Here is a 25,144-nt window from a genome sequence, read left to right on the forward strand (position 1 = left end):
ACATTTACCAATATAAAATATACTAGTTTTAAAACCAATGGAACAAAACCCCAGAATTTTTTGAAAATAAATACAAAATATCTGTTATAAATTGAGCTGATTTTCCATAGGTTACAATCCGGCAGGAAAAGTTTACCCTATATCTATTTCTTGACATTACCTCAATCTAGTGAATACCCTGTGCAAAAATCAACAAATGCGAAATGGGGGCAACACTAGTAGAGTCTGTTAGTAGCCGCAGGAGAGCCTGGCAGAGGAAATTTAAAATTTTCAAATGCTGGGCGAGCAAAGAGAAATGAAAAAGGCGTTGAATATGCAGTAGGATCTGGTCGAGGCGGCCTCAGAAATGGCCCAGAAGCTGGCCCAGAGCTGAGTGGATGGCTAACGAACGTTCGGGCGGACAATGTCCTGGGCGGCCAAGAGTTTATCGCTGCACAAGTTTTATGTTAACACTGGCCACAACAAGACCAATGGTAATAGCAATGGCAGGCGAAGAGGCAGCAGCTGCTTGACTCCTTTTTTTGGACACTTTTTGTCTGCTTAGCTCCCGAAAGTGCCACAAATATGGGGCAAAGTGCGGACTCTGCAAGGCCCAACTCCCTCGCCTGATAAGTAAATGAATGTGGCAAGCTCTGGGGCGCGGGCGCAGTTTGCTGTATTTTCAATCATCAAGTAAGAGAAAGCCAGCCATGAGGGTGTTATTAATGTTGCGTTATCAGCAGGTCTCCCCCCCATGACGTAAAATTCATCGTTCCCTTAATGCACTGTTAAAAACGGAACTACAATTAAAAAGAACAAGAAGTATATTTGAATATATTTTCTGTATAATTTGAATAATATATTCCAAGGTCAGTTGAATCGGGGGTACTAGAGAAATCATGTTATAATAAAAATGTTATAATAACTTGAGTCTGGAAGACTAATGGGTTCAAGAAAGTCTTTTAATAAAACAAATCGATTCTCATCTCAGTATCGATTTGGATGTGACATGTTCTGGCATTAAAAATGCTTTTTGTCAGTGCGTTAACCGCAAAATGCACAGCCGGAGCAGCAAGAGCCAACAAGCAACAACCGGCGACCGACAACCAACAACCATCGCGGAGCAGCTGGAGGAGCCGGAGGAGATTCGACCATGAGGATGCAGATTCCCGCTACTGCTCCGTGTTGGCTGCATAAAAACCCAGAAATTAGCATAATTTCAGGCACTCGGGCTGCGATGGCGCAACACTTGCGACCGCAGATAAGGCGCAAAATGAACGCATAGCGTCTTCTGTGCATGTGTTTGTGGGTGCGAGTGTGTGGCGGCTGTGTGTGTGTGAGTGGGGGTGGTGGTGGGAGTGTACACACACACACACACCCGAATGGTGGGCGTGATGTTCATCGCTTGTTGTTTCGGTAGCGTTGTGTAAAACTTGCGGCATATGTGGATCCCCGGGCATTAGGCCACGAATTCCGAACACACTTTTACTCGTACGGTCTCAAATACCCAAAAAAGGGCCGAAAGCGTTTTTGACTTAATTATATCTAAACTATATCTATCTAAAGTCCCTGCGTTTGTTAAGGGGCAAATGTAATGAGCCTGAAAATGTAATTTAAACTCCCAAATCACAAACTATTTTTCAGGACCAATTAAAACAATCATTATTGATTATGTTTTATTAAGAATCTTCAGGCAGTCTTTAAAAAACTCTATAGTGCATTTAAAATTCGCCTCGTTAACCATTGTTCTGGTCCAGAATTCCAGAATTCCCCACTGCACTGCACATATTCCATTGTAATGGTACATAGCGGCATAGGATTTCCATAAAAGCACAACGGCGAAATGCGTGGCAGAAGCTCTTGGACAAGAAAAGTAACCTGCGGCATACAGATTTCCTGTAGGGGTTTTCCAGTGGGACAAATGAAGGGGCAACTGCATATGCATGAGGCTGTCGTTTGGGAAGAGGTTCACCCGCCTAGATTGCAAAGTTTCGATTGACAATATTTTATTTATAATCTATCGTTGAGGTACCGAAAATCCCACAGCTAATGCAAGTAGAACACCTCGTTGAAGGCCAACCTTAAAGCCTCCCTTAGACCCAGTCCGTACACCATGCCGTAGAAGATCTTCATGGCCAGTGGGCTTAGAGCAAATCTTAGTGAAAATGATCTGGGGCTGTGGTGATGGAGATGCCTCAGGCCCAGATACTGCTGAAAATGCAGCTGAGCCCGTCCCCAGTGGCGTCGTTCTGAGAACAATCTTCTCCCCTCGGGGTCCCCATTGTTTTCGGGCCCCTCAAAATTATCGATGGGTAACCCAAGCCAGTTTCCGATGGCCGGCAAATAGGAGTCCCGTCGCAGTTGGCGCCTCAGGCCGAAGTCCGCCGCGAAAAGGTACCCAAATCCGGGCGGTGGACTGCCGACAGTGTTCCTTAGTCGGCTGTAGAAGGCCAAACTCCGTTGCAGGCTCATCTTGCGCAGAAAGTGGGTGCGGCGGGGCGGGCGAGTTCGAGACCGTTGATCCGGTGCCGTCAACATCGGCTGGCGGGGGGGCGGACTTGGGCGGCTATGGCGGGGGCGTTGCACGTGCGGCCCATCGCCGATCATCGTGATTTCCGCCACGCAGGAGGGACTTGGTCTGCTCCAAATGCTCGGAGCGCTGCCGCTGGTGGTAACCGACATGTCTGATGGCCGAGATTTGACGGCTGGGCCTTGGAACCCTTTCAAAAACGAGTAATTTTGGAACGGACTGATCGAATGTTCAGCAAAGGCCAACTGGATCCGGATCCGGATCAGTTACATTGGTAAATGTGAGTTGTGTAAATTAATTTACATTCAAACATTGCTAAACAGCTAAACGTATTTAAGGGAAACAATTAATACGCAAATTATAATAAATTTACAACGTTAATTTATGTTATCTGGAAGAAACTGCCCCAAAAGTATTCTTCTTATTTCTTAAAAACTTAAAAGGAATAAGGCCATTTTTTCGCATTTGGCATATTTGATTGAATGAGGAGAGGAAATTTGATGCCCTTATTTGCAATAATCTTCTTAAATAGTATTCTTATCTCTTGAAACAATCTTTGTAAGTCAGTTATTTCTAGTGTCAACACGGATTTGTGAGCCGCAGATTATAAACACTACTTTTACTTATGTATTAACACCACCTCCCGTAATATGCCTTCAGGACTTAGAATCCGATCTTAACAGCTTTATAAGCTGGTGCTACTAAACTTACTAGATTATGAATCTTACAACCAAAATTATTTACATTTTGTTTACAGCGCCTTAACTGGCCAACCGTAGAACGACGCATGGAACTTTCTCTATTTAAAACATAATCGTGGTAAGATTGATAGCCCCAAATTGTCTTCTAACTTTTCTGTGCAAGTAGGCTAATCAAAATCATATTATCCTAAACTAAAGAAAAGGCACAGTTGCAAATGTCAACTTTAATGTTCTTCAGGCGTGTGTGCAGCATGTTATTGATACAATTAGAGATATATTTAAATTAAAATTAGTTTATTCAAAACACATGGAAAAAAAGAAAAATAAGTCTAGGAACAGTTTCCTTATTTATGTGATTTTTTTTTGTCTTAAGCCCAATTTGGTCATACACCCAGAAAAAAATCCGTATCTAAGACCGAATTTTTAGTTGTACCATGGCGTTCTTGTTTTTTCAAGACCTTGTTCTTAAACTGATACCTTTCGGTGTTGAATAGAACAGCGCGTTTGTGTAACAACAAAAACGTTGGTCTTTTATTCAAACCATTTGAATTAAACGAAAACTTTGGACCATTTGTGTAAAAGATATAAGTTGTTATAATTTTCATACCATTAGTTCATGCATAGATGGCCCCTTACCATTTGTGTACCGTTTGGTTATAATTGTTATGCCGTTTCGTTTAATTAAAATTAAATAAATATTTTTCTTTAAGGAAAAGCATACACAACAAGAAAGGAAGCAAACTTCGGCAAGCCGAACTACATATACCCTTGCAGTTAATGAAAAATTTAAACATTCTCGAAAATATTAAAATTATGATTTACTTGCGTACGTGTTTAAAAACATTGTAGCTGTGATGATTAGCAACTAAATTATTCGATAGTTCCTATGCTCCTATGGCAGCTATTTGATATCGTTTTCCGATTTTAATAAAATTGACTCATAACAGACTTATAATTTTTTTCATTTATTTTTCCGATTGTTCCGATGGAAGCTATATGCTATAGTCGCCCGATCCGGCTCGTTCCGACTTATATACTACCTGCAATAGAAAGACAACTTTTGGGAAAGTTTCATGCAGATAGCTTTAAAACTGAGAGACTAGTTAGAAACGGAACGACAAACGGACATGGCTAGATTGATTCTCCTTGTTATGCTGATCAAGAATATATATACTTCATAGGGTCGGAAATGTCTCCTTCACTGCGATGCAAACTTCTGACTGAAATCATAATACCTTTCCGACGAATTTTATTTTATTTTTTATTTTGTTTTGATTACCATTCTACACATAGTCTGGATTGTGATTAATCTCCAGGACTTTGTAAAAGTAAAAAGTTAAAGATGGTCGCCACAACGTCTAAAGACGACGCTTATATGTGGGACTATCATAAAACAATAAAGAAATTTAAAGTGCTTAATAACAAACCAAATAAACCAAAACAAAAAGCCAATTTAATGCACTCAATGAAAACAATATAACCAACAAGCTTTCGATATCGTTCGCTACAATGTCTACAATGTCTTTATAATTGAAACATGCTATAATAATGTAACGTAGTGTTTGTGTGTTTAAGAGCAGAAATATAAAATCTCACAAGCTTGCAGTCCATGTTTAAAAAGCGAGCGCTCTACGTTGGACACAAATAAAAAGGGTGAGTGCTCTGGAACCCAATTTCCAAATAGGTATCTTTTAATGTTCCTAATAAATATATATATATATATATATTTGTGCGTAAAGAAATCCCTTAACGTAATTTTAATAAAAATATTGTTTAATCAGAATCAAATAATTAAAGTTATTATATGTGCATTTAAATAAACAAATCTCTCATTATTCTTTTTTTTATAAATTTCGATTTAATCATTTAAAAGTAGAATTTTTAATAATAAAAAAAAAATTATTAATAATATCAATGAATTCGAATAGAAAAATCATTGCTGTTAACATTAATGGCGCTAGGCAAGTTCTTATCAATAAATACTTTATGTGAAAATTAATACAAACATGTGTTGGAAGAGACCATTTGAAGAGGGTGCTCGTACAACAAGTGAAGTAGGTAAGGTAGGTCAGTAGCCGTCTTACATGTTAAAATTGGTATTGAAAATTCATCTTTGAATAAGAAATAAAAAGAGTTTTAACTAGTTTCAACTTCAAATTTGTTTATTTGGTGTTAGTTGTTCAATTATTGAATGAATGTAATTTTAAAGCTCACTTTCTTTGAAAATTTCATTTTTCAGACTATTTTCTTGTGTTAGTCAGTCTCGATAGAAAGCATAAAAAATGGTATGCAAAAATCCTTGTATTTATTTTCGAAAAAATATCTGCGTTAAGAATGATCCAAATACCTTGTTTAAAATTGTGTCGAAAATAAGTACTAAAATGAGATTTCCCGTAAAAAAAAGATAGGACCACGCTTCTTTTTGTCAAATTTATATTATTCGTTTTTTAATTTTTAGAATAAAAAAATATTTTTGTTAAAAAGCAAAAAATATATCCTTTGAAAAATGGCTGGACCACGCCCATTTATCCCAAATTTTCTTTACTTTTGTTATTATAAGCTTAAATCAAAAAATAAAACCCCAATTTTTCATTCCGTTTTTAAGCTATTAATTAATTCCACAAAAAATAGTCGTTCAGAGCATAGTGAAATGGCTTCAATACATAGTAAATATGTAGTGTGCTGGTAGATAGACAATACCCAGTGGACCAAAACTTCGTAAACGATATCGTAAACGATAGGAAAGCGAGACTTAAACCTGATTCGAAACGAATCACTTGTTGCTCAGTTTGTGTCAGTGAAAACATAGTTTTTGATCGGGTCGTTTGCGAGCATTTTATGATATCTTTTTTGAAGGACATAGAGGTAAATTAATATGCCCGGTATTTGGAATTTTAGCGGGACTTTAGACTACGCTCGCTTATTATACCCGCTGCTCTTAGAGTAAAAGGATATATTGTATTCGTTTAACGGTAAGTAACAGGTAGATAGAAGCGTTTCCGACCATATAAAGTATATAGTCTTGATCAGGATCAATAGCCGAGTTGATCTAGCCATGTCCGTCTGTATGAACGTCGAGATCTCGGAAACTATAAGAGCTAGAGATTTGAGACTTGGCATGAAGATTCTATTGGTTCCTAAGCAGCGCAAGTTTATTTCAAAACGGAGCCACGCCCACAAATCGTTAAAGTACGAACTGTCACTCAGAGCCATGTTAGATCCTAAGTGTTGGACTCTGTGTGTGGGTTTCGGTCACATCTATCGGTAGACATTCATTCAAAGTCGAGCAAATATCTTAGAAGTACTGTAATTTTTAAGTCCTCTGCCGCCGCTACTTGTCGGTAATGGCTGCATTAGAGAGACAAAAGGAAAGCACTGTAAGCGGTGGATGGGGGTGCTGTACGCCCTTATCTTCTAGTTTTGTCTATGCAGTTCGACAGATTGAATACTTAGTTTGATGTTTGTTGGCTAAGTAACGGCTATCTAATAGTCGGGAAACTCGACTATAGGGTTCTCCCTTGTTTTTGAATAGTTTCGTTTTACTATCGTATTTGTGTCCACTGGGTATACATTACAAATCTTAAAATGCTGAAATACAAATTCCATTATTAGTTTTAAAACATTTTTCTTATTTTTAGAAAAATTTGACCTAAAATGTTCTACATTATAGAGTAATCAATAAAAAAAATATTTGAAAAATATCCACTTGTTTTTTCTAAAGCCATTTTAACCCGTCTTTTTCGTGGGCCACCCTGTTCTAAAGCTACAAGAACACTGACTGAGATTACATCGTTTCTGCGGTGATCTGAATTCCCAGGGAACTGCAATTAACGGCTGAGCCATATGCGGGACCTAGGGTTACTTGTTCATATCGAAATACATACAGCACTGATTAAGCGTTTGACTGTCATTCCAGCAAGCAGCTCTGATGCGACCCTACGGGTCTTGATGCTGGTGCTCCTGCTACTCGAATTGCACGATGAACAATCCGTTTGCATGCCGCCCGGATGCCACCATATGCCCGCCATGTTCGAGAATTCCCCACAGTGCGACATCGGGCTGGGCCACTGCCTCGCACTCATACCCACGAAGCCGCTGCCTTCATAATTCAGAGTGGAAAGTGGGAAAGTCGACTGGCAAAATAAATGATGAAAATCAGTTCCCAAGACATTCCAATGGCATTCTATTGCTTGCACACAATAAACAATTTGCCTGCTGATTTCCAGCATGAATTGAGTTGTCAGCAGTCTGCACTCGAGTCGAGCAACCATTAATAATTGACTTGGCGCAACCACACGGGTGTATGGATAACATTGCTTGCAAAAACTTTTTGATTGGCCACGGCCACGCCCCTTTTGGCACCATTAATTTCAATGCACTTGACACTAATTAAAATCCCCTAGTTGGTTAATTTAAATGCTGGCAAGGCCGGGCTACTGATATTTTCCAGACGCAGTGCCTCAATTACCTGAGCATGTTGGCATAAATTAACTGCTCCTTTTATCCCCATGGTGATGGGACTCCAGCTAATGTGTACGTGTGTTGCCAGCCAGATGCTGCCGTGTTAAGCTGGTCCAAGGTCTCTGAGGGAGAGCTTATCCCCTGGACCAATATCCTTTTTTGAGTTCGTTTGGGATTCGCCGTCAGTTTGAGAAGAGAATGACATACATTAGAAAACACAATAGCTGGTTTTTTGCTGGATTTTGAAAAAAAGTTGCTAATAAATGCTAAAAATTCTTATTTTGGTTAGGCAGACGGATAAGATAAACAGTTTTAGGTTAAATAAACCTGGCAATGGCCTTCACTAGAACACGTCTGTATCATTTGACGGTTGAATTGGTAAAGAATGAGGACGGAATATGGAGGGTATAGCTAGCCTAGATCCGAAAACATTAATTACGTTTTCCTGACGTTTCAAACCTTTCCAATATCGAGAGCGACTTTACCCCTTACCGACACCTTGTATACAAACCTACCGAAACACACTAAATCCGAAAGCTTTATTTAAAAGATTAGATTGGTTTAGATTGTATTAATATATGCAAAATGTTCCCTTACACGCATTTTAAGCGCTACTGCCTAGTGTGAGGGAACACAGTTTTAGATACTATTATTGATTCTCTTCAGACTGTTGTATAAACATGAGCTGTTCGACCACAAGCGGCACTACAATAACAATTTGTAAAAACAAACTTTTAATTTAAAAATACTTTACAATCTCCAAAGGCCAATTCACGGACTTCTATAATTCACTTGGAGATCGCTTCATAGCAGCAGAAGACTATGTCAATGTCTTGTCTAGACAATGCCAAGCATACGCACTGGAGATCTCGCCTCTTGATCCCAAAGGAAAACAACTATATAATGCATTTATAAAATTCATTCATGAAACAAAGAAAGCTTTCAGATTTAATTAATTTTGCTGTGACATAAAACTTCTCTCGCAATTTAATAAGTGCACAACAGCTCTCGGACCTTTTACCGGACCACTCACGCTATTAACATTTCTTCAAAGCCCGGAAGTAATCGAGAACTTCCACAGGCTGACGACACACAGAACCAACCCTAGAAACATCTTCAGGCTGCTGACCCCTTGGCGACAAGAGACGGAGCCTATACATTAATATTAGATCTTCCAAAATGTATTTCAGCCAACCCTGCAAGTAATAGAGAGATATATACAACATTTCAAGCGAATCGGTTCAGTAGAACTTGAATTATCATGTCAACCACCTCAAAAAAATTAGTTTTGAAAAAACCGCTTTTAAGATTAGGAAACGATTTTAATGGCTCGGACTCCATGTCACAGAATTGGCTGTGTCTCCGAAAATTATTTTAATTTTGATAAATCCTTTTTGGATCATAATTTTGAAGTAACTTTCATAATATGCAACAAAACAAAACAATTTTTTTTTTAAATTTTCTTTACCAGAATACCCCCTTAATACACTTATTGTTAGTCTCGCTAAGAAGAAAATCCAATAAATAAGAAAACACACATAACAATAAATATATTTTAAAAAAACATAAATTGAGAATTAAGACAATATTAAGAAAAAACAATTTTGAACTACTAAGGTAGTAGGAGGAACATGACAATTAAATAAACATTTAACTAAAGAATACTTTCCATGCCGTTAAACTTGTGAGCTTCACTTAAATCATAACACTTCTCATTGCCAGAAACTTGTGTAGTACAAATAGCCATGATTATGGGAACGTTTGCCTTTTCAAAACACAGCTTACCATATAGGGTCAGAAACTCTTCTTTCTACTTGTTACATACTTTTCAACGAATAAAATATATCCTTTTGTTCAACATGTCAACGTGTTTCAAAATATAACCTCGCTATTTTGCAATTTATACGAATATACTTCGAGATAAAAAAGATGGATTAATGATTTACCAGCTTAAATTTGATTTAAAGTCGAAACAAAAACCGACAGAGCTTAAGTTTTTTACATATACGCATAAAAATCGAATTTAAAATTCCTATAGGAATATCAAAGATTTTTATTTTTCCGGTTATATATAGTAGGCGCCCTCGTACAAATTGTTTTCATTAATCTTCTTTATTTCTTAGCAAGGTGTTTTAATATCTAAAGCCCAATCCGTATTTCTGCTTCTTTTTCGCCACTCTTTGTAGACTCTAAAAAGGACAGCATCGTTGAAGGCCGTTTCGCTTTTCCATAGGCCCACAGCATGGTCCGCAGGGTCCACAGCATGGTCCGCAGGGTCCACAGCAGGGCCCACAAGGTCCACAGGGTCCACAGCAGGGTCCACAAGGCCCGCAACAAGGCCCACAAGATCCGCAACATGGTCCACCCGGTGCACACCCCATGATTAATGCGTAAGCCTACTTATTGAATTTTAGCACTCTTGTTAATAGTTGTTTTTTTTTAATATACCTACTGGTATGAGCAGAAAAAAAAATTTGGCTCGGACTAAAATTTAGATGTTTTTGGGCTGGAAGAAAACTGAAAACTGATTTGCTTCACTGGAAAATGGCTGAAGGAAACTCGAAAACAGGATCACAGCCATCTATGATTTTCCAAAAATAAGAACGGAAGAGAAATAAATGCCGAAGTTTAAACACCCTTGCAGCTATTTTAAAAATTAAATATTTTTGCTAACAATACATTTTTAATGTTAAATTTATTTTATAATTTTTTGTAAAGTTTTGATTGTTCCATTGGGAGCTAAATGATATATTCGTCCGATTTTGATGAAATTGGAAACTATAAAAGCCTGAGATTTTAGTTCTTGATTTTGATTGTTACGCAGCTGTAAGTTTATTTTAAAATGGAGGCAAGCACACTGAGACATGTTAGGCCTTAGTTGTCGGACTCTGAGAGTGTGTTTTCATCATATCTACCTATACTTAGAAGTTATAGAGTTTTTAAGTCCTCTGCTGCAGCCCTGCCGTCGCTCAGCCGGTGCTCGGCCAATGCTCTGCCGGTGATTTCTTATGTAGAATGACAGGAAAAAAAACTGTTATCGAGGGGTGGGGGTGCTGCACGTTCTGAGCTTCTAGTGTTTTCTATGCAGCTCGACAGATCGCCACCTAAATTTTTTAGCTGAGTAACGGGAATCTAATCGTCGGGGAACACGATTATACCATTCTTTCTTGTTTTTGTGCAAAATTTGTTTTTTGAGTGCACACACATATAAATGAATAAATCCAAATCTAGATGGCTGTGGAAATCATATTTCTATTTTCAAGCTCATATACCGATGCTACTTTCAGGCTTATATCATTCTGATTTACGCTCTTGTTGGGACTACATCAAAATTTGTTGTCTTGTCTCGAATTATTTTTTGTTTGGTAAGGAGTTAGTAGGAAAAATGTTTTTACGGACCAATTTTATTATGTTATTACTCTATTTTAGATTTGTGCGATCACCATGTGCTGTGGACCTTGTGGACCGTGCTGCGGACCATTCGGATTTAGCTGTGGACCATGTGGACCCTGTTGCGGGCCTTGTGGACCACGTTGTAGACCGTGTGGATCATGCTGCGGACCTTGTGGTCCCTGTAGACCCTGTTGCGGTTCATTTGGCAGTTGCTGTGGAGGGTGTTGGTGCTAACGCTTCTGAAACGAAAACCATTAAGCATACTCCTGTTGTATCCATTCTACACACAATGCTTTAACCAACACCTGATACTTTCAAACAAAAAATAGTATATGGGACGCGGCAACAGTAATAAAAATGTATACCTTTCAGATCGAAATGTCTAGCTCAAAATAAAAATAAAAATCAATGCCCAGAGGATTTTAAATCAATTTTTGATACCCTTCTTTCAAATGGTAAAAATAAAATTACAACGCTCTATCGTCGCTCTGCCGCTGTCTGCCGCTGCTCGGCCGGTGGTTGCAGATGTAGAGAGGCAGAACCAAATAGCTCGAAAACAAACTGAAATAACGTTGTTCAGTCTGCTGACGCTTGAAATTAAATACATATTGCACATGTAAATTTGCTCTGTAACAGAAAAATTCCTAATTATGCATCCATAAAATTGTGATAACCCGAGAACCAACGTATCTGTTACGTCAAAAAGAACTAAATTTTATTTGCCCAAGATATAACTCGCTATACTTCAGTATGCAACTTTTCGTCAATGCTATCCGATCCGCCAGTAGATCAACAGTCTGCCATAATATAATTGGGATCGCAACAGCTTGAAACAAAAAGAAAATTTAAATTAAAATTAATAGTAATCGGAGCCGCTCAACCTTTTAACCAAAAATATTTTCCCCCACCAAAAATGGTTTTTAAATTCACTCCATATTTTATTGTCTTGGTCCACGCTTTGAGAGGAGTTTGCTCTGCGTATGGTCTTAAGCTACTCTTAGCCGTTTACTACGACGAGATGTTCACAGAACTTGTTGTTTAGCACCCACATCCGCCGCAAAAAGGCCCACAAGGACCGCAGCAAGGGCCACATGGTCCACAGCCTCCGCAGCAAGGACCGCAGGGTCCGCAACAAGGTCCGCAGGGTCCGCAGCTGGAGCTACAGGGGCCACAGCAAGACCCGCAGGGGCCACAGGGTCCACAAGGACCGCCACATGGGCTACAGGGTCCACAGAATCCGAGGGGTCCACAACACATGATGGATTCGTAAAGTTCTAAAAGAAGTTTTAATAGATTCCATTTCCTAATATATCTTCACTTATATATACTCACTTTGAAGCGAACAAAAAATAACTTAAGACGACCAAAAAAATTTGATGATTACAGGCCGAAAGGTTAAACAAGAATGCTGAAACTCTGAATATCATATTGGGATGAAGGTTTGACAACTTAAAAAAAAATTTCACGGGACACTAGATTAAGAATTTTGGGATAAACTATAGTAAATATTTATTTTATCGCATTACCCTAGAATTTTCGAATCACTGCTGTCAAATGTAGTTTCGGTTTGCTACGGAAGATTTCGTCAGTTCTCTATTACATCTTCGATAGTGAGCACCAAAATTTTCGGTGGTTAAAAGTTTCCTTTGGATCCCGGTTGTCAAGAAGTGCCCTAAAATTAAAATCATGTACATGTACGTCAACCCGAATTACGTCTTGGTTGGGGTATGTATATTGTGCATTTGGTGGGCATAAATAAATAATTTTTTTTGTTAGGGCCCCTGCTGCGGTGGATGTGGTCCCTGTGGCGGTGGCTGTGGTCCATGCTGTGGTCCTTGCGGAGGATGTGGCCCCTGCTGTGGTCCTTGCGGCGGATGTGGACCTTGCTGTGGCGGCACCAGCAGTTTTTGCGGTTGCGGTCCCTGTTGCTGATCGAGATAACCGGGAAACCTACGGGACAACTTGAGGCTGCCATGTAAATCTCGAAAATAAAACTGGGGAAATTAAATTGGCACATAGCTCCACATAGATGTGTCCAATAGCTTGCTACTCCTGGCTGCGTGTCGTTTTCATTGGGCTAATATTATGGATACTTCTAGTCCCGACTTTTTATTTTCTTTATATTAATGGTATTACATAAAGTCGTGCCATCAACGCTTCTGTGGTAACAATTTATATAAGAACCCCATTTGAAAACTCGTAGACTCGATTTTATAGGTGACAAAAGAACTGTCACGACCTATAGATTGCTTAGCTTGAAATAAAGTTGATTTTAAGGTTGAAAATGCTTGGTATTTTAATGATTCTAAGCAAAGTTGTATCTTAGTTCTCTAAACAGAAACACTCGGAAAATGAATGTTTTTTTAATTTATGTGAATGATTTTAAGGTTTACTTATTCAGAATCACGGTTTAATATTAGTTGCAAGGGTATATAGCCTTTAAAATACGACTGAATAATACACCATAGCTGAAACAGGAACAATCGGAAAATTAATAAAAAAATTCAAACAACTTCTTTGCTCTGTAATATTGCAAATATTGTAATTTTTAATGATTTTAGACAAAGGTTTTTAATTACCGAAGCTTCTTTCATATCTTGTTTGTTTTTGAATTATAAATCAAGTACACCTTAAATCGGGTGTCCCTGCCGGAGCTTTGCATGAGGCATTGAGTAAATCAGCTTGTTCCAGAAGTTTGGATGGCTCCTCTCCAGATAGGTGTTGAACACCATGTAGGCCCTCAGCTCGCTGTCGAGGCTGTCGAAGTTCCTCACATCCGGATAAAGGACGACGATCAGGCGCTTGCACCTGTCCTGGGATGTGGCGTGCAGGGCGAGGCGGAACTCGAGTCGGCCCCAGGTGGACCTGATGAAGTTGTCCGTCATCAGGATGATGATGCGCCGCGAGTCCCGGACAGACCTGCCGATGCAGTCCGGAATGGATTCGCCCACCAGCCAGTCCCGCAGGTAAAAGCAAAGTCGGAACCGGGGTTTTCCAAGTTCCAGTTTCTCCACGAACTCCTCCACCAGCGCCTCGTCCTTGTGGGTGAAGGCCAGGAAGGCGTCAAACTTCTTTTCCTGGTCGAGTTCCCGTCTGGCGGCCAGACTCAGACAGACGTCGTGCTCGTAGAACCAGACCAGGAGCGGCTGTCTGAAGCATATCATGAAGTTAATGGCAACGACCACGGCTGCGAGGGAGATTGCGAGAGCCAAATAATAAGCGAAACCAGAAGGACATATCACATCTTGATCTATCGAGACGACCTTAAGCCCAGTGGAGCAGCTTATCTCAGTAAAATCTACAATAGATGACGAAATACTTTTCATGAAATTGATATTTTCTATATCCTTGCAAGTGCAGGACCACGGATTGTTAAGCAAGACCAGCTTTAGCGGCGAGTGCAGTGATCTTTTCGCAAAAAAACTACGGTCCTTCTCAGTAAATGCGGTGATATTGTTGTTGCTTAAATCCACATAGGTAACCTTCATGGACAGCTCAGGGATCCTTCGAAGTCCTTCGCCGTTGCAATCGATTATGACGGACGACGATGTTGAGCTGTCCAAGCAGCAAACGCAAGCATCGGGACAATCCGCTCGAGATATATTGCATCGGCCCAAGGTAAGGTTATATTCCAACGCTTCGTTATCTCTCAGAAATGAAAGGATCGATCTCGATTTACAGTCGCAATTCCAGGGATTCCCGGACAACTTAACTTCAGAAAGGTTTTTAAATTCTTTTAGGTAACGAGTCACCTTATCATCAAGGGTTTCCAAACTATTGTTACGTAGATCCAGATACCTAAGGATCTCCGGCAGCATGTCAATGGTTATTTTGGATATATTATTGTTCGATAAATGCAGTTCAAGTTGGTTGGACATAGTGTCCTTTTGTGTAAACGAACGATTTTTGAGGATGACATCTGGAAAGTTGTAAACAAATTTGTTACTGCAATCGATTTTTAAAGTTTGGGTAGCTCGCCTATGACAGCATTCACATTTATAGGGACAGGCCACTGCCATTTTATGATAATAAAATAGCTCATACTCGTTGTTAACAACAGCTAAATTTTTATGAAACCATTCCATATACTTAAAGATGCTCATTATTTTATTTAATTTGTTCAGTTTTTGCAGCATACTTGTCACAACTTGATCTTCATAAATCAAAAAGTATGATTGCTTTTTAACGCCAAGGCTTAGAAAGTGTTGACCCAAAAACTTCATAAACCCTTTATGTGACGATGACAGCTTTACAAATATTGGTCGAACTTCAACTTTTCTCATCCGAATTATCATTTTAAGAATTTTAAATAAATGAAGTAAAGGCTCGTCATCACAATATGCAATCCATTCATTGCCTGTCTGTTTAAAAATTGTGACGTGTTTTATATACTCGATTATATCTGTGTTCATTTCAACAATTTTGTTAAAACTAATATCGAGATAATCTAATTTTGTTGGAAGACGAATTATGCTCAAGCTTGTTAACGTGTTTCTGGACACGTCAAGTTTTTTTAACGTGATATATCCAGGTAAAGTGTTGTTTGGCAATCGGGATAAGCTGTTGTTGTGGAATATTAGATTTACAACTCCGATGATGGGAGTGGGAAGAGGGGGAATTAAAGAAAGACCTCTGTTGCTGCAGTTGATTTTCAGCTCCAATTCATCGTAAATGTATCGGCAATCACATACACCAGGACACACTATGCCATTTGTTCCACGAATAAAATTACACCAACTTTGGTTGCATGTTAAAGCAGTCAATTTCTCATACGGAATATAATTCTGTACTTTAATTAATTTAAGCATAGAAAAATTCTTGAAAGATTTCATATCCACCTCGTTGTTAATATCCAGTACCAAATGCTCAAGACTTTTTTCGAGAGTGCTAAAAATATATATAAATTTATACATGTATATTATATATTGGTATATTGCAATAAGGAATGTTTAGTCTTTAAGGAATTCACTTCATGTTACGGTCTGGTTTTTAAACCTTTTTTTTGGATTTTTTTTTACCGTAAAAGTTAGAACTTCAAACTTTTTTTTTATATGTTAAGTAACATCTTAACTGCAAATACATTTCTTTTTTTTAAATACCTAATGATTTGGGACTTCTGCAAGGGTATAAAAAATAAAAAAAGCTGTAACTTTTTTATTTTGTAATTGTTTTAGAAACTCTTTTTGACTAATTAATAATTTGACAGTTCAGAATTTTGCTTTTAATTTTATTAAAATCGGAAAACGATATCATATAGCTGCCATGGAACTATCGAATAATTGAGCTGCAAATCATCATAGCTTCAACATTTTTAAACATATACGTAAGTAAATCATAATTTTAATTTTTTCAAGAATATTTAATTTTTGTAATAGCTGCAAGGGTATATGAACTTCGGCTGGCCAAAGCTTGCTCCCTTTCTTGTTTTACAAATATTATGTGTATGGGTATCAGGTTTTTTTTTGTAAGAAAAAAATATTTTTTAGTACGATATTACCAATTTTTGAAAAATACCAAATAAAATACCTTCGAATAAAATTTTTATCTGCGCCTGTAGTGGTCATATCGACTTCTTTTTTTTGCATTAAAAATTTCGTCAACGATTACATTTTACCCTTTTTCTCTACGGGGAACGGGTATAATTAAGAGTTCATAACTACATTTATAGAGTAAAAATAAAAAAAAAGCAAATTTTACTCACTTTATAAATGACAATTTTTTTATTGTACACTTGGAGAGCACAAACTGCTTTAAGTTACTCAAGTGAGAAAAGGTTTTAGGTGTAAGGTTTTCAATTTTGAGTCCCGTAAAGGTTAGTGATGTTATATTAGGCTTTCCTTCAAAAATATTTTCGTCAATCATAACAGTTTTATTCCCAGATTCGCTTCTCCTGTTAATTTTAATTTCATTTATATTATTCATTGATCCTTTTACATAATCGGTTATTTCTGAAAAAGAAGGCATATTTTCAAAATTCAAAATAAGGGATCTTGGTCCATCAATGTGGTGAACATTTCTTTCTATAGCTTCAAATGTGTTCAGTTGTTTTTCGAAACGAGTCACTGTTTCCACGCCAAGTTGTCGAAGGTAGTCAACTCCTCGAACTTTACGATAAGTGTCTGATACTATTAACTCTTTTAGCTTCACATTGCTTATTTTGTTGATTGGTGTAAGATTAAAGATTTGTGGACTAGGAATACTCCACTTAATTTCTAAATAGCCGTCTCTCAAAATTAATGTGTATTCATTAGTGATAACAAAATTAAGATCCTCGTTGTCGCAAGTTTTTTGATTGGTTGAATCGTCGCAGACGCCGTTACAATATGTCTCACAATAATCTTGTGGAATAGTTTGTAAAAGCTTTCTAGTCTTTGTTTTACACACAGCAATACTTTTACATATTAAAATTATAAGAAATATAATCCTGAATGCTCCCATGTCTTGATGTGAACTCAACGAAAGTTTGATTTAAACAGCACTTTCTTCCTCAGGCCCGCAAATTTAAAACTTTTGTTGCAACCTAATGGGTCCCACAACTTCAATTATTATTTTTGAAAGTAATTAAAACATAAAAAAAATTAAATTTCGGCAAGCCGAAGTTTATATATCCTTGCAGCTATTGCAAAAATTAAATATTCTTTAAAAAATCGATGCTTTAATTTATATGATTTTTTACCCAATTATTCGGTCGTTTCTGTGGAAGCTATATGATATCCGGTTTTAATAAAATTAGTTCTAAAAATATTAAACCATTACTTTGTTATTAAACAAAAAATTGTCACTTTTTTATTCAACAATTTTTTTTTTCATGATATAGTCGGCCGATTTTAAATTAATTAAAGCCGTAATTATACAGACGGACTAGATCGACTCTACTAGTGATGGTGATCCAAAATATATATACTTTATAGGGTCGGATATTTTTCCTTCACTGCGTGCAAACTACTGACTGAAATTATAATACTCTCGGCAAGGGTATAAAAATACGATCAATTTGTGCCCAAAGTGAATAATACCCCTTTATTAAACATTTAAATGTAGAAGCTTACTTTTTATTTTAAAGTTTAAAGTATTAAATGACACTAGAGAATCTTTTTAAATGGTAACTGAAGATATCTAATCAGCGAGGCTAGTTACCCGACTATTAGATACCCGTTGCTCTGCTTCTGCCTCCAGCAAATGCCACCAGCAATCCTATTCACGCAATATGCCACAAAATATAGAAAGAATAAGGCATAACTGACTGCTCGCAGGACGCAGCTTAACTTCGTAATAACTTCTTAAATATCATTTCTCTCGACGTTTATTCGGACAGAAACACGGCCAGATCGGCTAGTGATATATATATATATATATATATATATATAGAGTTACAGTTACAAACTTTTCAAGGAACACAGTATACCCTATTTCCTCAACGAATAATAGGTATAAATATTTCGTTGTTTGTAAAATAGCCGAGCACTTCAGTGCTCTGATAAGGATGTGATTCATCAAAACATTACTAACAGTGCGATACGCTTAAGCAATGTTTTTTTTGTTGGGGATTACTGATATATAAATAAGAAACATTTAATGGTCCCGTCTGGAATACGTCAAACTTTAATTGGCTCAAAAGACCAGATTAAAAATCTTTTATGCTTCAATTTTTGAGCAACCTGAGCAGGGATTCGAATTGAGAGAATTCCAAGTGGGAAAAGGCCAGCATATGCCTTGCATTTGCCTTGAAGAACACCTCTAGTTTTGTAAGGACCTAACGAAATTTATTTTTATTCTAATAAAAAAATCAGCCAACTTGTAAGGGGCCTAGAAATTAATGGTATTGGTCATCCAATGATTGAATTTACTGTCATGATTTTTAAATTGTAAATCTTTTACTATGCAAGGGTATATTTGCAGAAAGTATTATAATTTCAGTCAGAAGTTTGCAACGCAGTAAAGGAGACATTTACGACTCTATAAAGTGTAAATATTCTTGATCAGCATCAGTAGGAGAGTCGATCTGGCCATGTCCGTCTGTCCGTCCGTTTCAACGCAAACTAGTCTCTCAGTTTTAAAGCTATCTGCATGAGACTTTCCCAAAAGTTGTCTTTCTATTGCAGGTAGTACACAAGTCGGAACAAGCCGGATCGGACGACTATAGCATATAGATCCCATAGGAACAGTCGGAAAAAAAATAACAAAAAAATATAATTTAGAAGTTTTTTAATTATTTTTTTTAGTTCTTCATCAAATAGTAATGGTTATTTCCTTTCTTTTTTGTTTATTAGAATTCTGGTATTTTCAAATTTTATTTGAAATCTTATTTAACTTCAACATTAACATTTTCTATAAAAAAGTAAATTTATTAAATGCAACCAAAAACTATCAATTAGGTAATTTAAAATCATTAAGCCTGTCCTTATTTTGGCAGTTTTTAAGACTCAGGAAGGAATTATGCCTGGTCGATGACTAAAATTTCATCCTGTATTCAAAACTTGCAAATAAAAAACGTTATAAAGAAATAATTCTTTAGAAACCAATCAGCTTAGACGTGGTCAGCTCACACGATAAAATAGATTGAGTTGTAAGCTTTGTGGGTCTTTTGCTGGTACTGCAATTTAAATAATGCATAAAATGAATTAAGTTGCCAGCCAAATAAAGACAGCAGCACATTCTGGTGTCTGGAGGTGGTGGGTGCGAAGTCATTCGGGGTAAATGGAGCAAATCCTTCAGCAGCTGCAATAAAAATCGAATCATCTTAAGAAAAGAGTGAAATGAAGCGCAGACAAAAAGCCAACCAACTAAGATGGCAACCGATTGTGAGTCTTATGTGACAAAAACTGAACACATTTTGGCCAGGCAATAGTTTTCAGTAATATTTTTGTCGAAAAGAAAGCGGATAGAACTGTTGAGCGGCATGCTAAGCCCCAAACCGGTGGGACCATATATGTACACATAAAATAAATTCTTCGGAAAGGCAACCACTTCTGCAGAAACAACGCTAAGACCAACAATTGTTGCCTTAATTTATTGAAGAGTAAATTACTTAAAGTAATTTTGATATAATTATTTTAAGATAAGTTGAACAACGATTTTTAGTCAAATTATCAAATAGGTATTATGCTACGTTCTTAAAAAAAGGTGTAGTGGCACTGGTCTTTAAGTTAATGTGAAAATATGTGAAGACTTGGTGAATGGAGGGCTAGCATAAAAAGATAAAAAACAAACTTAATTAGAAATTAGATAATTACAAAATAGGTTAAGTACAAATTGATGATCATACGTAAAAGTATCAGTTGTTTTGGTCGTCACTACATTACAAAATGTAACAACAAAATAAAGTTTAAAATAACTTTACAGTAAAAGTTTGTTGCAAGGGTTTGATAATCTCATCAACGAAAATTTGTTCTGTGTACGGGGCTCTTGTGTGTGTCATTGATATATAGTTCGATCCGTCGATACAGGAAACACGCAGACACACAGGATGGCAATAAAAGTGGTAATGATGTAACGTGGACGAGATAAAAAGTACAGTCGCACGAGTAAACCGGATATGAGTCTGGCCATTAAAGCTGGTAAGTTGTCGACGGTGACACCTTTCTAGCAAATAATGAGTAAAAAAGAAATGTCATCCTAACGATCTTAACATTATATTTTGATATGCGACTTTTTCTTGCATGGATGGATAGGTTATATGCAATATGCTCCAATATAAGCAGCGTGTATTTCGAGCAAGACACCTTATAGTCTACAGTCAATATTTTGCCTGTGAGTTCCATCGTGCATCTGGTTTTAGTCAATAACGACTTACTTTGAATATTATTTAACACACCACTTTTAAATGAGACAGCTTAATTTTCTCCTGCACGGATCACATTGCAAAATGGGTGATGGAATTGGTAGGGGCAAGTTCGGAGCTCTAAATAAATCCTTTTAGGGGTATGTCATCTAATTAAATATATCCGTGTGTAGTTATGTAGCCCAGTTTAAACAAATGTGGAAACTAAAATACGAAACATGCCATGTGGCTCGTAACAGTTGCTACCAAAAGTATTTATTTCTGTTAATTAAAGCAAAATGACGAAAGATTTAGCTTTGCAGCTTGCATCAAATTGTTGTGGGTCGTTAGGCAAACCTTTTTTTAAGCCAAATGGTGCTTAACTTCACAGAAGCACTGTGTATGCCAACAAATAAGCACAAACGGCAGACGTGCTTTGTTGAGGGTGAATACACACAGAATCTCGGCTTCCGGCGGAATATTTCAGTTGAAAATTTTTAATGAGCTCGAAATTGTCGCAGCACTTTTTGCAACAATCCGTGAAGCATCGAAACAAACATAGAGGGAAATAACATGAAGTCAAGTAAATGGGTAGGGCATTGGGTCCTGCGTACTAAGGTTGTTACTCTTGATAATACAAAAACTAAGAAAAGGATTATGACATATGAGAGTGACTGCTCTCTGCTCTTGGTTGTGTGTTAATTAAAAAAAGTTTCAGAGTCGCATTAATCAAATCAACACGTATAAATTTCAACTCCTGAGCTACCCTATAGCTATGTGTTTTTGGGTTTTCGGTGTCAATATCATACATGCGCCTTACAAATAAATCCCAGACACATTACATGACTCGGCAACATTAACAGGATATGTTATATATATAAAATTACGTGGCGTTGAGAGTGCGCATCACACAAGTGAAAGCCTGGCGGAAATCATCCACTAGAGAGTAAGGGGGCTTGTGGTGGCTGCTGCGGCAAGCCGAAAACAACCACTGGAAAACAAACGTAAAACAAGAATCTTTCTGTCCGTCTGGCTGTACGAATTTTGGTTGACATTTCGTTTTAATTTCACATAATGGCAACGGTTATGATGTGAACAACCTTGGCGGAAGAACAAACCATATATATTTATCGCAGTTCTTTTGATTATAGTTTAAAATATTGGACTCCGACAAAAAAAATATTTCAAAAGTAAATGTATGTTCATAAAATAGTTTTTCTAGACCAATTAAATTCCAAAAATTTTATATAGCTGAAAAAAAATGTTTTCATTCTTTATGCATACAACGATCAAATACTACAATTTTAATTCGCTTCGATAGGCTTATTAGCTTACTCAACTTTCACAGGTTTCAATTTATAATAGTCCCTAATTTTGGAAATATTTAATCCAAACAGACTTGTCATCCGTTTAAGATGCCCACCATTCAATGAAATGGCTTTAACGAACAATTTCCCGTTTCCTTATTTTCACGCTTGGAGTCATTTAACTAGACGTTTCCTGCAGAATTTTATCGCTTTTCGATTCATGTAGAATAACCAAACTCAACCAACCGATAGATAATTAAGAAGAAACGGAAATTAATTTGTCAAAACGTCTCAAGGGTCCGTCGTGAAAAATAACATAGCTAATTAAAATTGTTGACGGACTCAAAGCGAACATAAAAAATATTGTCGTTCTGAAATGACTTTGCCGAGCTTTCGCTTAGTTTTAGCGATTCCTGTTCCGTTTTACAAAGTCTGCACGGGACGTGAAAAAATACTTCATTGAAAGGTGCAGATTTAATCTACCCCTTCATCTCAGTTTGGACACACGCTGCGTATACGCAACGTACGCGAGGAATGAAAAATGAAAACAGTTTTTCAAAAACGGCCATCCATCGACACAATCCCCCTGCAGTGTGCGTATTATCTCAGCACCCATCGGCCGTTGAAGTTCGCAGATACGATTGCCATTGCAATGGCCAAACTGGAAGCAGACTCAAAGGCGCCAACTTGGTGCGAGCGAGTATTATTCCGCTGAGCTAAAATCCACAATGGTTCGGTTATGAGCGGAGTTTGCACTGCCCTTGGCAGCTTCATCAACATCCAGTTCGGTTCCCCCTTCCTATATATATTCCGCAGTATTGCGCTGTATTTCGAGCTTTGATGCCGTGTATTGTTCAATGAGCCTACGGGGTAGGGCTGCGATCTATTGTCAACGCTGCGTATGCGTTATACGTTTTTATTTACCACCCACCCATTGATTTCTCGAACGGTGCCTTTGTGTTCGCCGGCTAAATTGACTACAGTAATTCAATTTTCCCGATTCGGGACTCCCCCCTGCCCCACCCATATAGTCCACAACCTCCCCCCACCCAACCCTGATGATTACTTAATCATTTCTGAAAAAAAAGTTATTAATTGAATTTAATAAGTGTTGCCAAATGACGCTGTTTTTTTTTTTGAGATTTTATATAAATAAATTGTATATAATTATGAAATAGATATTGACAATTGTTGCGTACTTGAGGATTGCTTAATATATATCACACTTACCAACACTGTTAAAAAAAAATAGACCATTGTGTTGTAACATATCGTTAAAAGTATAAAATTTTCCATTACATTGAATGGACTTTAAAACAACTGCTATTTTAAGTGGAGCTCTCTGACTTAATTTCTTTGTTGATACGACACCCTATAGATATCTTAATATTTTTCGTAACGTTTTTATTTTTCTGTTCCGTTTTGGCCACGAGAACTACATCACTTGCAAATTACGCACACTGTCTTGCGTCGTTCAGAATCAATAGAGTCGGCAACTGAGAAAAGCTGCAAAAATGGCAGCTCGACGTCAGCTTAACACCTTGAGGTTAAACTCAAAAGTACAAAACCATCACAGGCAGCAGGAAAAACGCATGGCAACATGTGCAATTTAACCTTAGACACGCCCGTCGGACGGATGGCTTTGAACAAAAGATACAAAAGGGAGCGGGAAAGGCAATGGGAATGGCAATGAAAGGGGACAAGGGTGGGAAAACAAAAACCGGTTGGGCCAAAGGTAAGCAAGGAAAGAATGAAACAATTTAGCCAGCACTTAACCGTTTAAACCCCAACTGAACCGAGTGCACACGTTTGACCCAGGAGCGACACAACGAGGACATGTGGGAATTGAACAAGGCTGCAGCTCAAGATTCCATTGGGGGTGTTGTAAGAACAAACAGAAAAAGAGTACGGGAACAAGAGCGAAAAGCCCCAAAAAAATTAAAACCACGCAGGGCTTAAATTTATAACCAGCGCGATGCTGTGGCAGAAAAAGGCGTTAGCAGGAATTCGGTTTTGGGGGCGGCAGGACCAGTGTGGCGTTGTGGGCGTGTCCAACAAGCACGAAAATGAAAGCCGCAGTGAAATGCATTTTGGAAGTTGCCTTGACGCTGACCAAAAAAAAAAAAAACAATAAAGAAAGAGCACTCACATGCACCTACAAAAAAAGTTTAAAAAAATCGTGATATTAACACTGAATGAATAATTTTAGATTTTGATAAAAACCTTCATTATTTCGAAGATTTGAAGTTACGAAAATAAATAAATAAAGTTGATGACCAACATTCTTTTAAAATTAGGAAGAAGGGTAATTTCCTATTGTCTTAAAACCAGTTATATAATAATTGTTGAACTGTTGAATTGAATTAATTTTCTAAGTAATGAAACCCTTTTAGTTAGTAGGCCCTCGGATCTGGTAATCCTTTTTTTCTGTGTGCTCCGTGAAAAAAGTTTCCTAGTTTTGTGTGACGGCGACGATTTGAAGCCGTGACCCCGCGCAGTATGCAATGCAATTTTTCGGTACGAGACTGAGCCCCTTCGTCCTTTTCCCAACCCCCCCAACTGCTGTGCCAGTTTGATATACAAACTGTAAAATGGCAGTTCACCTTAACTGGAAACTCAACTGAACTAAACTCAAACCAGCTGAACTGTTTTTGCCGCTTTCGACGACAACATCACACACAAAAACTTATCACATGTGCAACGCAACATTTCCGCTCCCCCGCCCGGACTTTCACCCCATATTCTCTATGTCCCTCTTTTTGTGTGCTTTTAGTCGGTTTCAAATGTTGCTTACGCTGCTGGACAACTGAAGTTGGACGTGCAGGCGTACAATCCCCCTACTTTTCTTCCAAAAAATAAGTAAGTAAGTAAAGGGACAACTGCTGCTTCCGCACGACTATTATTAAACTGATAAATTTGCAAGACGCCCAACGCTCGTATCAGTTGTAGTCAACACCATTGCAAAGTAGAATTCCAGCAGTTTACACCGCGGATTCACGTTAAGTATCCGCAG

The 25,144-nt window shown here is 37.7% G+C and overlaps 5 protein-coding genes and 1 long non-coding RNA gene across 6 annotated transcripts; 2 read left to right on the forward strand and 4 right to left on the reverse strand.

Moving 5' to 3' along the window:
* Nucleotides 1-1,639: 1,639 nt before the first annotated feature.
* LOC128252693 (uncharacterized) lies at nt 1,640-2,764 on the reverse strand. The gene has a single exon (XM_052980634.1). It carries the CDS (start codon nt 2,659-2,661, stop codon nt 2,026-2,028), a length of 636 nt encoding a protein of 211 aa, XP_052836594.1. The 5' UTR covers nt 2,662-2,764; the 3' UTR covers nt 1,640-2,025.
* Nucleotides 2,765-9,764: 7,000 nt separating this feature from the next.
* LOC128252699 (male-specific sperm protein Mst84Dd) lies at nt 9,765-10,052 on the reverse strand. Its single transcript, XM_052980642.1, has one exon. The coding sequence runs from the start codon at nt 10,050-10,052 to the stop codon at nt 9,861-9,863; it is 192 nt and encodes a 63-aa protein (XP_052836602.1). The 3' UTR covers nt 9,765-9,860.
* A 774-nt stretch (nt 10,053-10,826) lies between these two features.
* LOC128252701 (uncharacterized) lies at nt 10,827-11,435 on the forward strand. The gene is made up of 2 exons (XR_008267328.1): nt 10,827-11,036; nt 11,101-11,435. It is a non-coding gene; the product is annotated as an uncharacterized LOC128252701 (long non-coding RNA).
* Nucleotides 11,436-11,980: 545 nt separating this feature from the next.
* LOC128252503 (uncharacterized) lies at nt 11,981-12,491 on the reverse strand. The gene is made up of 3 exons (XM_052980274.1): nt 12,480-12,491; nt 12,397-12,417; nt 11,981-12,338 (listed from the first exon to the last, which is right to left on the reverse strand). Exons 1-3 carry the CDS (start codon nt 12,489-12,491, stop codon nt 12,087-12,089), a joined length of 285 nt encoding a protein of 94 aa, XP_052836234.1. The 3' UTR covers nt 11,981-12,086.
* LOC128252697 (uncharacterized) lies at nt 12,483-13,072 on the forward strand. The gene is made up of 3 exons (XM_052980640.1): nt 12,483-12,503; nt 12,596-12,789; nt 12,841-13,072. The coding sequence occupies exons 1-3, from the start codon at nt 12,498-12,500 to the stop codon at nt 13,028-13,030; spliced, it is 390 nt and encodes a 129-aa protein (XP_052836600.1). The 5' UTR covers nt 12,483-12,497; the 3' UTR covers nt 13,031-13,072.
* Nucleotides 13,073-13,694: 622 nt separating this feature from the next.
* On the reverse strand, nt 13,695-17,502 carry LOC128252512 (toll-like receptor Tollo). Its single transcript, XM_052980282.1, has 2 exons — nt 16,766-17,502; nt 13,695-15,951 (listed from the first exon to the last, which is right to left on the reverse strand). The coding sequence occupies exons 1-2, from the start codon at nt 17,500-17,502 to the stop codon at nt 13,695-13,697; spliced, it is 2,994 nt and encodes a 997-aa protein (XP_052836242.1).
* Between the last annotated feature and the right edge of the window lie 7,642 nt (nt 17,503-25,144).

Source organism: Drosophila gunungcola, chromosome 3R (genome assembly GCF_025200985.1).
Source record: "Drosophila gunungcola strain Sukarami chromosome 3R, Dgunungcola_SK_2, whole genome shotgun sequence".
NCBI lineage: Eukaryota > Metazoa > Arthropoda > Insecta > Diptera > Drosophilidae > Drosophila > Drosophila gunungcola.